The 12,454-nt window shown below is 51.3% G+C and overlaps 1 protein-coding gene across 3 annotated transcripts in view; it reads right to left on the bottom strand.

The window, feature by feature from the left end:
- The window catches only part of ARID5B (AT-rich interaction domain 5B), a 124,140-nt gene extending 112,895 nt beyond the window's left edge, over positions 1-11,245 (bottom strand). Inside the window, exons 1-2 of one of the 3 annotated variants that reach the window (XM_030487123.1) lie at positions 11,131-11,245; positions 10,669-10,929 (exon numbers count right to left, since the gene is read on the bottom strand). In XM_030487123.1, the coding sequence (XP_030342983.1) occupies positions 10,669-10,929; positions 11,131-11,151 (282 nt within the window). In that variant the 5' untranslated portion in view covers positions 11,152-11,245. Of the gene's footprint in view, positions 1-10,668; positions 10,960-11,130 lie in introns of those variants that run through there. The other 2 variants (XM_030487124.1, XM_030487122.1) reach the window with 2 other exon arrangements.
- Between the last annotated feature and the right edge of the window lie 1,209 nt (positions 11,246-12,454).

The raw sequence follows: 12,454 nt of genomic DNA, 5'->3' as shown, positions 1-12,454 counted from the left end.
CCAAATCAGCTGGGATCACGTCAGGAAGACAGGTGACCACAAGCCTGGCACTCATGGCTGCTGGGATGGGCCTTGTGCCACTGCCAAGCAACGGCAGCACCTGCTTTTTGGCTTCTGGGACAAGAAAGCCCATCTTGAACCTGCTGTAACTGCAACTCCATTGCCATCAACTCCCCCAAAAGCAAAAGCTGTTCCTAACACTAAAGACATTTCTGTGGGATCTTGGGTTGCCCCAAAGGAAGCAGGGCTAAGGCCAGGCCTGGCATGCAGAGGACATGGCTGCAGGATGAGCGCCTTGTGAGGGAGGCCAGGGCCCAGGAGTGCTCAGCCATCCTCCACACCAGCAGCGGCCTCGTGTCCTCTCCTTGTACCCACTAGTGATCACCACAGCTGCACCAGGGAAATACGTACGAGTTCACTTTTAGCCAAAAAAACCCCTCCAAAAATACACCCTATACATTTTGGGGCCTGCCTTAGGTTGCCTTACCCTGTACACAGTGGGACTGAGTAGACCTGCTCTCTCTCACCACCCAACTTTTAAGCTCTTGCTCATTTTGTGCCCAATTCAGAGACAACCATCCGTGTTCTCCCCAACTGCCCATACACCACAGCAGTCACGGGTCAGACCACGGTCCACCTGAGAGCACCACTGCCAACTCTGATCTTGCTAGTGAACGGACCACATCTCCAGAGATGTTTTCACCCCAGCACCTCATCGTACAAACACTGTCACCCAGCAAAACACAGTGGGTAGCTTTGGCCCCTTCTTTCTGAGGAGCCCAACGCCAGCCAGCTTCCAGAGAGGTTGTCTTTCCCACAACTTGGCTGTTTGCTAACACAAGAGGTCATCTGCCCCAATGCCACCCAGAGGTCACCCAACTATTTCATCAGCTCCGGGATTTCGATGCACCTTGCCAAGCTTTCACACATTCTTAAGCAACCTTTCCAAGCGCTCAGACTCAAACTATGAGTTGTGGGCATTTTTGGTTTTGTTTTTTTTTTTGGAGCAGCAGGTGACAAAAGGGTCCCTCTCCTTTTTTGTTAACAAAAACGTCTCGCAGACCTGTGTCACAACAAAAGTTGCTTTGGAACCTGCAGGGCTCTGCCAGCTGGAGGAGCCCTTATAACCATTTGGTATCAACTGCTGTGCACCTACTGCTGCAGCCCTTATAGAGAAACACTATCAGCAAGATGACAAAGGAATACAGATGTTGAATAAATAAAAACCAGGTACACAGTGACACATGACTAACAAACCTTTAGAAGATTAAAGAAATCTGTTGTATAACCTTCATGTCATTCATAATTATAACTGTGTAAACATGAAAAACCACCCTCATCGCATACATTGCATATATATCTATACAAAAATGAACTGATGGTGTATTAGCTATGCTCTGAAGTGATATGTTTACAAGGACTCCATTGCATGGTTAAGTCTTTAATTGCAGTTTTCTCCTGCTACAGTAAGATGAGGTTTGCAGGAGGAAACAGCCAGCACTGATTTCAGTTCTGCTCAGGAATGAGATTTATCTTGGATGGGCTTTTTTGGACGCTGACCGACCAATGGTAACACTTTTCCCAGCCACAAAGTTGTCTAAATCTCTAAATAAGCACTGACTATAAAAAGAGGCACTTTTTCTTCTGTTTCTATAAAAGCAGGTATCTAGTCAGCCTGCAATTTTAGCACATCTCACAAGACTCCTGAGCAATACTTTCACCTATCAAGCGGGAAATGGGAAGATGGATAAGCAAGATGGCGATATAAACCCTTCTCATCCCTCTCTTGTTTTTCTAAGAGCATATCAGATTTGCATTTTCATAGAAGTCATCCAGGGAGAAGGGGATAGCATCTTCTTGAGAGCCGTTATGCTTAAATATTATGTCACTGTTGTCTAAGCAACCATCACAGCCTCCCGAAAGCACAGAATGCTATATTGCCTGACTCAGCAGATGGTTGAAATACTTACATTCAGGGAAAGGGGTCAGGTAGTTATAATAGTTTAAAGCAGATAATTATTTTTTAGAAGAAATATTAACTCTTACAAGGTAGGGAGTCACAGGGCAGCACAGGGAGGTCGTACATCTTGATCGCACACCCGCATACGGTACGTCACATTGCCAATAACTAGGAAAGATTTATGTTTTAGAGATGCCGAGGCAGCCTTAAAAGAATTACGGCAACTGAGATATCTCAAAATTTTGACGTGCTGAGACTGTTTTCACTCCAGTGCTTCCAGAGGTCATTTAAGGAATTCTGGAGGGCACGAGTGAGTGGAACACCTGCTTGGCTGTCTCCTAACATCAAATATGTGACCTAGAGAGAAACAGGAGACATACTGTAAAAACTCTTGCTGATAATTACAGGAGACACTGTGTGTCATTTATCTGATCAGCACAATTTGCATTAGAAAACATCTTCGAGCCTTTTTACTGAAACCTTTAGCACACTAGATAGTTGGGGATACATATTTTACAACCCAGTACACTGCCGCTAAAAACACATTCATCCACAGAAGCAAAAAATACAGTGCGACTCTTATGGACTGCATTCACCAAGGATAATAGAACTGCATATTTCATTTGGGCATAAAGGCCTCTATTATTATGGGCTTTTTTTACATTCCATGTATTTTTTAGTTTTTTGCGATTTAGGTGAAAAGGACTTTCCCACACCTTGTGCAACAATGCAGTCCTTGCCCTGGGAATCCAGTTGCTGGCTCTAGATCCCTTTGAGAAGCAGAAAGTCATGTTGTGGAGGTGGAGAAAGGAAAGAGGGGGCTTACTTCCAATACGCACCTCTCCTACAGCAGTGTACTTACCTGGGTGTTTGAGGCAAGTACCATTGCCCTTACTTGACAGCATCATCAACCAAAAGGCCCTGTTAGCAGAGTCTATAGTCCAGAACTCTTCACTGCCATACAGATGCTACCATGGCTTTGGGACAGTGGTGCAGACCAGCTCATCTCAATTCAGCCCTAACCCACTTGCCAAAAGTCACTCAGGAACCTAAACTCATGTCTCCAGAGTCATCTCCTACAAGCAGCATTTCTCCCAAGCTTTCCTCCAGGGACCATATTCAGCCCAAAAGAGGCAGAGAATGTTTGTACAGGACTGCTTTGCCTTAAGAGCCCTTCTCCAGAGTAAGATGGTCCCATTACCCTGCTGCCTGCTGTGGACTCGGTGTATACATGGGATCTTTAAAGACTGCAGGATCACGGACTAGCTAAAAAATTGTGGCTGAGTCACAGAAAAGGTCTGGCTCTGGGAAGTGCCCCATTCAGCCACCCTACAAGGAAAACGAAGAATTCTACTGCCATACACTCCCTTATTACATGTTGCTCTTCCAGCACACCTTTCTAAGCAGGCTGCAGAGCTGGGTAGCTAGGGCACAGCTCTACCGAGTGGGAACCACTCCTCCGTTCTGCAGGTGGGATCACCAAGTGACGGGGAAGCCTCACAAAAGGCTCCAGCACTTGGCATGAGACAGGGCAGCTTTCTTTTCCCCTTTACCTGTCCTGAGTGCCTCATTTGGTGCTGTCTCCTCATGCATCTCCTAGCCCAGGGCAAACAGAGATGTCCCAAAGGATATGTGAAGCAGAACTGGCCACTGGGGTCTGAGCCTGCAATGCTCCCCAGAGCTGCCAGCATGCAGGAACCTACAGAGACCACCACTCTCCACCCATCAACCTACAGGAGAGCCTTGAGAATGGAAACACGCACAGCCCAGGAACTTACCTGGCACATGGGAAAATTTTAAAGAGGCCAAGGCAAAACCTTTCATCTGTTAATTCTTCACTAATTACTTTAAAGGGCTATAATGATATTATTAAATTCAGGTGACAGGTATTTCCCCAGCCTACTGCACTATTTCCCCAGCCTAAGCACAGCTGTGTATAGCTGTCTGAAACTCATGCTGACAGAGAACGTTACATCCTGACATGTTCATCCTTTCTGCTGGGGTCCAAAACCCCAAAGAAGAGACCAAGACAAAGGATGCAGGTGAAACATGTTAATTCCTATGGTATTCGCTTTCCCTTGTATTAGCAACCAGCTTTTTGTGTGCGACTCAGTATTTCCAAAGCAAAGCACACAAAATGCCCTGGGGCAGGGCAGCACCGTGTTCTTGTAGGATGCTTTGTGGGACAGTGGTACATTCGGGCCAAAAGGGAGGTGGAGATAGAGCACACAGGGGAATGGCCGGCTGTGAGCAGCTACACTTGACATTTCTACTGTAAGCCTCCTCTTTCATTTCTGGGGTGATTTTTCTCCCTCCTCCCACTCCTGAGCAGAGGTTCAAATTGAATTTATATCTGTCATTGCAGATAGAAGTTCTGACCACAGAGAAAATAGGCTTCAGTCAAAATGTTTTCCCATCAGATAGTTCACAGATCTTGAAGAGCTGTTTTAGTTTAGGCAAGTTGACAAGCAATTCACTCCTAATTTTGCCTACTACAGTTACAGTACGAAAAGCTTTCCTCACAGATTACATAATTATATTTTTCTTAACAAGGAGTACATTGCATTAGCAGGTTTAAATTATGCAAGCTTATTCTTTTGTCTTTTGTTATATTGTGTTCTATTGTGCTGGTAAAACAATATGTGCTTTAATTAGCAAATATCTGTAAATAATTTACTTGCTTTTCATACAGCAGAACAATGGAGCCAATTTTCACATACATCCACTGAGCATGTCTAGGGGGTTTCTTGCCAGAACCTTCCATTGTTCAGTATCTGTATCAATCTGCCCATCATTAGCAGCTAACATTCAACAACCCAGGAAGACATTAAAGTTTTGGACCCCAGGAGCAGCCCCAAGCCCCACAAACCCAAGACGATGCTTTGCAAAGAAAGATTAAAATGTCCAGAAAATGAAAACAAACTCTTTTATTATCTATAACCCTGGCACCTTCGCATAGAAGCATGGACGCGTGCCAAGCATTAAGGTCATTGGATTAATGCCATAAAATGCCGATGTTCATCTGACCTTCTGACTGCATTTTAGCTACAAAATAAAAAGCTCAACTTGATACGACACTATGAATCACGCGAGCGTCTAGGCTCTGCAGGGTTAATGCTGGGTGTGAACCCACACTGCACACGCACAAACACACAAAGAAAAAAGCTCTTAAATCAAGAGTGGATGACTGTTCAGAGACTTAAGGCATTGTTATTTTGAATGCGAATGAAAAGGCCAGAACAAGCATTGCAAGAATATTTCAATTATGTATTTCCCAGAACTACATCTCAGAACTACATCTCTGAACTACAATGCAAATATTGCTCCCACAGCAGTAGAACTTCTTCCCGAATAAAAGCATACAAGAGCTTGAATCAGAACATACTTTCTATATCATTCGCATATTGTTTGAATATTATTAAAAATGCAAAATCTATGTATGTGTTACTCTCCTGAGCAATACAGTAATTATGATTAAGGGACAAGCAGCACAAAAAGAGCCAATTTATCTTACTTGTGCTTAGGAATAGTATTGTGTAACTAAGCAACTAAAGACAAAATACAGTCTAATTAATTCACTCCTATGCTTATTTAAAAGACACAATTAGAACATTTTTATTTTCCAGCCTGCACAGTATCTCAACATGCTTGAGGGTGTACCATGTGAGGCCTATTATTCTCCAAAGACAAGAGTTTAATGTTTAGTGCCACTGATCAGACTGGGAACAGCAACTCTGGAGAGCAGTGGGTGTATTTTACAGTCTGAATGCACTGGGAAGGGGAGGGATAAGGGAAAAAAACCCCCAACAAAAACAACAAAAAGAGCGAATCTGCCTTAAGTGACCAGATATGCCAGATTGCTGGCTAATGGCTAGCAACATGTGGCTTCTCTGAGTAATATCATTGCCCTCTTCTTGCTTTGCCAGCATATGCTACCGGTGGCAAAGAGAGATAAAAATATACAGAGTGGATATGCAATTACCAAAACCATGATATTTTACGACGAATGCCATTTCTCTAACACTGCTATTACAGTGCGCCTGATTTCCAAAGCTGAATTAATTCGAGCAAGTGTACATTGGAGATTGATGCTATTAGCATGATTTTTAAAGCACCCTTTAATAATCATAATCTGCATGTTTGAAACATGTTGTCATTACCAGTGTTGACAGATACAAGCATAAGGCACACACCGTGGAGACTAAAACGGGGCTGTTCTCATTTCAAATAAGAGCATACATATTCCTACGTCTCTCGAAAAAATCTATTACTGTGCAAAGGGAGTAGCACATTTTTCAATGGGGGTGGCAATAAGCTCTAGTAGCGTAAGACACCACACTTGGGCCAGCCTGTGCTACCTTTATGCACTGGGGTAGGACCTCCCACACACGGAGAGCCCTTCAGAAATGAATCGGGCTTTCAAGGGATGCTGTTGAGCAGCTGTCCCGAAATGAAGAGAGCAAACCTGCTGCCTCCCTTAACTTTCTGGAAGAATCTCTTCTACAATTATAAATGACATACATTTATGGAGCGACTTTTTTTTTTTTTCTTTCCCCCAATTAGTCTGAAAATGCAAAACACTGCTAGGGAAATAATTACAGGAAACTAGCTCTCTCCTCTCCTCTGTATGAGCAACGCTTACTCATGTAAATTACTTGCACGAGTAAGGATTATTTGCAAGGCGAAAAGCATTGCATCAGATACCCAGTTTGGGAGAAGAGATGAAATCAACATGAGTTTGTAGTAAACTTAGCTGCTGATGAATGAACCAAAGGCAGATCCCTACTGACAGTCCAGCCTCAGCAGAAGCAGCATTCACGACAACTTGGGGCAATGCAGGGAATGTCATACCATGCAAAATGAATTTGTTGCTTGTTTGGGGGTTTTTAGAAATTGTACACATCACATCAGATACCATCCCTGGATTTAACGAGCACAAGCTCTGATCTATATTTTTAAGCCCAGTCTAATTAATGCCAACACCTTTAAAAACATGAAAATACAAGGCACTAACAAGCATTTTGCTCTAGAATTGCTTCTGCAAAGGTCAGTCGTTCCATAGCCTCATGCTACCCCTTGGAGCAGAGAGGAGTAAATGAGCCAGAGAAGAGTTCAGCCAGGACCCTGTGGGCTGTAGGGCCTGGGGCTGAGACCACCTCATGCCCCCAGTGTGCCGCAGGTCTAGAGTGCTGCAAGAGGGGACTGGGCAGGGGCCTTCTGCCAGTGGACAGCTCACATCTACTTCTCATAGGTAGGCACTAGAAAAGCTGGGGGTCTGCTTTCCACACAAACCTTGTGCAACTGTTTCAGGAGCGACAGTACACTCTCACAGCCACTCCCTCCAGACCTTCACAGCACCCCCAGCATCCTCCTCCAAACCCTGCACCAGGCGCCTGCTGTCATAGAGGTCTTCCCATCACGTGTGAGAGGGGACATGGAGGACCATGCTGGCCCAGGAGCAGATGAGAATACCACGGCAAGGTAGCATCTTCTTCCAGCAAAACAGACACTTTCTCCATTTCAGCGGTGGCTCCCCCAGGAGTGGAGGAGAGCCACTTCTCCCCCCCCTGGAGGGAAGGGGGAGAGCACTGCACCTGCTGCAGTGTTTGGGCTTGATGGCAAGGTCAGAAGCAGCACACCCAGGCCTCTGTGTTTTAAAAGCAGCAACAAAGTTTTCACTGAAGAAGAGCAGAAAACTCTTCTAGCTCATCTAACAAACAGTGTCCCCTACCGCACCATTGCTCTCACAAAAATGTCTCCGCTGCTCCTGCACAGCAAGACTCCTGGTCTGAGCATGATGCCAGAGCTGGTCCCAGCCTGTTGCTCCAGAATGTGATGAGCATCAACTGGGGCCAGGCACACTTGTACCCACAGTGTGCGACCAGCCCCATCCCAAGTTTGCCATCCACTGAGATGCCCCAGGAAGCAACCTCCGGCCAGCTCCTGGGGCTGAAGGAGAGCTTCTCTGCCATGCTTACTGGGATGCGGAGACTGAGGCGGAAGGAGGAGTGCCTTGGCAGAAGCACACCTGGGCTTAAACCCTTTGCAGGGTTTGGTCCGCAGCATATGGAAACATCCGGTTTTAGCAGCAGTTGGGGTTATATTTAAATCTGGATGATGAATTCAGGTAGCTATAAAAAGACCTGTATTTACACTTACCGCTGATTAGCTCAAACATTTGGCAATCAGATAAAATACGCCATCAGAAATTTCTGAGTAACAGAAGCATTACGTATCTCCTCGCTTCTCCTTGCTCCTCACAGCCACTAGCTGAATATTGTCACAGTGTCAATGCTGCTATTACAGAAAACAGGCAGCGAGCTGCTTCTATTAATCATGCTGCTAGTACAGGTAGCTGCTAGCGACTATGCCTAAATCTCCAGTGGGCTCCATCACAAGCCTGTGATTCAACCACTCGCTCCCCTCACTAACAATTTTATCGACAGCGAGCGCCCCTGTCACCCTTCACCTCGGACACCGCAGATTCGCAATACATGTTTAAGCACTGGCTCACTCCATCCCCGCTCCCTGAATGCAAGACAAGGAGTTCTACCCTGTCAGCAGTCCCACACCACAAATAAGGTCTACCCTGATGGCTATAAGCTGCCTCTGACTCAAGAGCCGCGTCTCCTCCCGCAGAAGGAGCCCTTGTGACCCCAGAGGCGACCCTGCTGCTGCTTTGGGGGCAGAAATGGATGTCATTTACGTAAGGAACTGCCCGCGGTGTGGTTAGGTGAACCGGGCACCCTGTGCGCTGATGAAGCCCGTTATCCCCACCCAGACAGCACTTTGCAAAGCGCCAGACAGCACCCAGCCTTTTGTCTCTCAGCTGCCTGCCTGCGCATCCCTGAGTGCAACTTGGATCGTTCCAAACTATTAAAAATCAATAATAAAAAAATCATTCCGATGTCTATAAACAAGTTAATGGAGTAAGCGAAAACAAAGTACATTTCTTAATGGGAGTGTTATGTTGCCCTCTCTAGGCCCTGGCTCTCAGTGCCGGTTTCTGTAGGCTCCCTGCCAGAGAAGTATCACTCAGAGCTGTTGCTGCTGCTGCTGCTGCTACTCTGCTAATGAATGACTAACTTAGGCCAGAGGGGAAATGACATCACCGGGGTGTAAAACACAACTGCATTAGGAAACTTTTTACCTGCTTTACATTTGTCATAATTATTCTGCACAATACGACCACATTTGCATAATTTCAAGGCGTGCCATTATCTTAATTGAAAATTGTTTTCATATGGTTGAATAATGCAGAATGACACCAGTTAAAGCCCCAATGAAATGCACAAGTATAATCACACGGCTAATTACTAGCGGTGTTTGCATGTAAAAATAAATAAAATTGTGCATATTATTAGAAAGGTACATGCAGCTGAGAACTCTCGTACCGGAGCAGCGTTTTACTCGTAATGGTAGGATTAATTTTCTTTGATGTTCCTACCACAGTAACATGAGCTGATCATTAAGGCGTATTAAAATGATTTGTGTCCCTTTCCCCACTCCCCTCCCTTCCAAATATCTTTCATTTTACACACACACACATACAAGACACACAGAGGCACAGTTTTTAATAGTCACTACGGGCAATTTCAGAGCATCCATTGCTCACTGTCATCTCCCTGATTCTTAGGAAAAGGGTCCCTTATCTCAGTGGCACGCACAGAAAATTAAAGTGAAGAGGTGGCAGCAAGCGAAGGTGGTTCTGAAACGCGTTTCGACCGCGTACGCATGTGTACGGGTACACAGCTACGTCGGCACCTACAGCCACACGCGACTCCGAAAACAGCCCCTGCAGACAGCCTCCCCTCGTTGGACCTGCACCCCCCCCTCCCCCGACATCTCCAACATAAGTTCCTCCAAAACATCTCGTGTCCCCCCCCTGTGGTTTCCAGCCCCTCCCGGGGACCCTCTCTCTCCATCCCCGCAGCCCTTTCAGGATACCCCAGCCTCCCCCCTCCCCAGACCACGGCCCGTGCTGGAGCAATAAATCTGAAAAGCAAGTAACGGGAGGAAGCGGGGACGGGGCGGGGGGAACGGCCCGGGGAGGGGACGGGAGGCGCAACCTGCGCGGCTCCATCCCGGGCGGCGCGGGGCTGCGCGGGCGCCGGCGGTGGGTGCCGGGGCGCAGCGTGTTTGCGCCGGCCGCACGGCGGCTCCGAAATACGCCCAGGCATATCTGCAAGTTATTTGAATGTATTATTCCCGTACCTGTCATTTATCACTTTATTCAACACGTCCCTGCCAGCTCAATAGCTTTTGATCTCCCTCAGCCTCCATTTCGTAATTTCCGCCCTCTTAAACATATCTAATACTAAAAAAAAGCCCTGCACAATATCGAAATCCCCCCCAGCGTTTTGGGTTGGTTTTTTTTTTTTTTGGTGGGTTTTTTTTTCTTTTTCTGTGTGTTTTAGGGGTTTTTTGTTAACGAAGCCGGACACCGGCAGGGCGAGCCCCGCACGCACTCTGCTGTCCGCCGGGCCGGGGGCGCCCCGCACCCCGACTCCCCCAGCCCCCCCCGCCCGTACAAGTTCCCGGGCAGCGCGCACCGGTGCGCCCCGACGGCGCGGCCCCTCCGCGCTGCCCCGCCACGCACAGAGGGGAGGGGGACGCGGGTGGGGGCAGCGGGGGGGACCCGAGCCTGGGCATGCAGGTGGGGACGGGCGCGGGAGAGGGAGGGGGGAAGCCGGCGCTGCGTTTACCACCTCGCCATGGTCACTGGTCCTGCCCTGGGGGGTGTCCTCGGGGAGAAAATAAAGTTTGGCGCTGGAGAGAAGTTGCCGGCTGGTGCGCTCCTCCCAGAGCAGCTGCAGCTCCGCGATGCAGGCGGGCTCCTCCGCGCGGCACCGCACGAAGAAGAAGTCGCCGAGGGAGAGGACCCGCGCCCGGCCGCCGCCGCGGCGCTGGAAGCGGAACGCCCTGTAGAAGACGTAGGGGCCGTGCGAGCCGCACGGGGCGCCGACCCACTGCGGGGAACAACAACACGGCAGCGGCATCAGCGCCGGCTCCGCGCCGCGCCGCGCAGCGCCGCGCAGGAGGAGGGAGGGCGGGCGGGCGGAGGGAAGGAGGCGGGCGCGCAGGAGGGCGGTGGGGAAGGGGAGGGGGCGCGCAGCGGCGCGGAGGCTCCGCGCGGCGGGCGCGGGGCGGGGCGCGGGGCGGCGCGGTACCTGCAGTGCGCTGCGCTCCATCGCGGCTCCGGCGTGATTGAACTCAACATTCTCCCAAACTTGTTGGCGTGAATGGAGCCCGGCAGGTCCTGGCAGGGCAAAGCCGGCCCCGCCGCCCGCCGCCCCCCGCCGCCGCCGCCCCCGCGCCGCCCAGCCGCCGCCGCCGCCCCCCGCCCCGCGGCGCACGGCGACGCCTCCCCCCGCCGCCCGCCCCTCGCCCGGCCGCCCCGCCGCCGCCCCGCCGCGCCCCGCCGCCGCCGCCGCCCGACGCCGGCCGGACCCCCGGCGCCCGCCCGGGCCCGGCAAAAATGCCGCGGGGCGGCGGCGGGCCCCGGGGGGGCGGCGCGGGGCCGGCGGGGCGGCGGCGGGGGCTCTCGCGGCGCCCGGCGATTTTTGGGGGGCCGAAAGGGCGGGCGAGTGCGCTGCGGATCTGACAGGACCTGCTTGTATATGTCTAATATAAAGACCATTTCCTGCGGCGCGAGGGGCGCTGCTCGTGCCCGCGCGCGCCCGGCGGGGTCGCCGCGCTCCCACCGGCGGTGTCTGCGGAGCGGCGCGGAGCAGCGCGGAGAGCGGGGGCTGCCCGGCCGCCAGGCCCCCTGCCCCCAGGCCCTCCCCGCGGGCCCCGCCGGCAGCCCCGGTGGGCCTCGGAGAGCGGGCGGCTCGTCCGTAATTTATTTATCGTTTTTCTCCGGGAAAGGAGAAAAGTGGGTTATCGATTATATAAACACATCAATATTCATGCGCCGCCGCGCTGCGCGGAGGGACGCGGCTCGGCCAGAAAAAGCAACGAACCAGGGGGAGGGGGCGCGGGGAGGCGCGTCCCGGCGCGGCGGGGATGGGCACGGTCCCTCCGCACCCGCGAAGCGCGCAGCGGGACGTGCCGGCACCGCTGATCCGCCGGGCGCTGCAGCCGCCGCCGCCGCCGCCGCCGCCGCCGCCACCGCGGGGACGGGAAGGGTCCGCGGGCTGGCGGGTGGGGCGGCTCCGCAGGCGCGGAGGTCGGACGGCCTCTCACCTGCGCCCCACCCGACCCCCCCGGCCGCGGCGGCGCCGCCCGTCGGGGAGAGCCGAGGGCTCTGCGCATCCCGCGGAGCCTCCGCGGCCCCGCGCTAACTCGGTCAGCTTGGGGAACCGCCGCGGAGCTGCGGCTGCGGACAGCCCCGCCGAGTTGGGGGGGGGCTCTGCCGGCTCCATGGGGGCACGCGGCTGCGCCAGAGTGCCGATGCCGGCAACGCACACGCGCAAGGGTCTTCCGCAGCACCGGGGACGGAAAGTTTCCATCGGGGCCCCATGAGCTGCAGCCCCGCAGGTAGATGCCGGT

Source organism: Strigops habroptila, chromosome 5, assembly GCF_004027225.2.
Source record: "Strigops habroptila isolate Jane chromosome 5, bStrHab1.2.pri, whole genome shotgun sequence".
NCBI lineage: Eukaryota > Metazoa > Chordata > Aves > Psittaciformes > Psittacidae > Strigops > Strigops habroptila.
The sequence above is the reverse complement of the archived record's forward strand: the minus strand, read 5'-3'. Positions and strand labels throughout refer to the sequence as shown.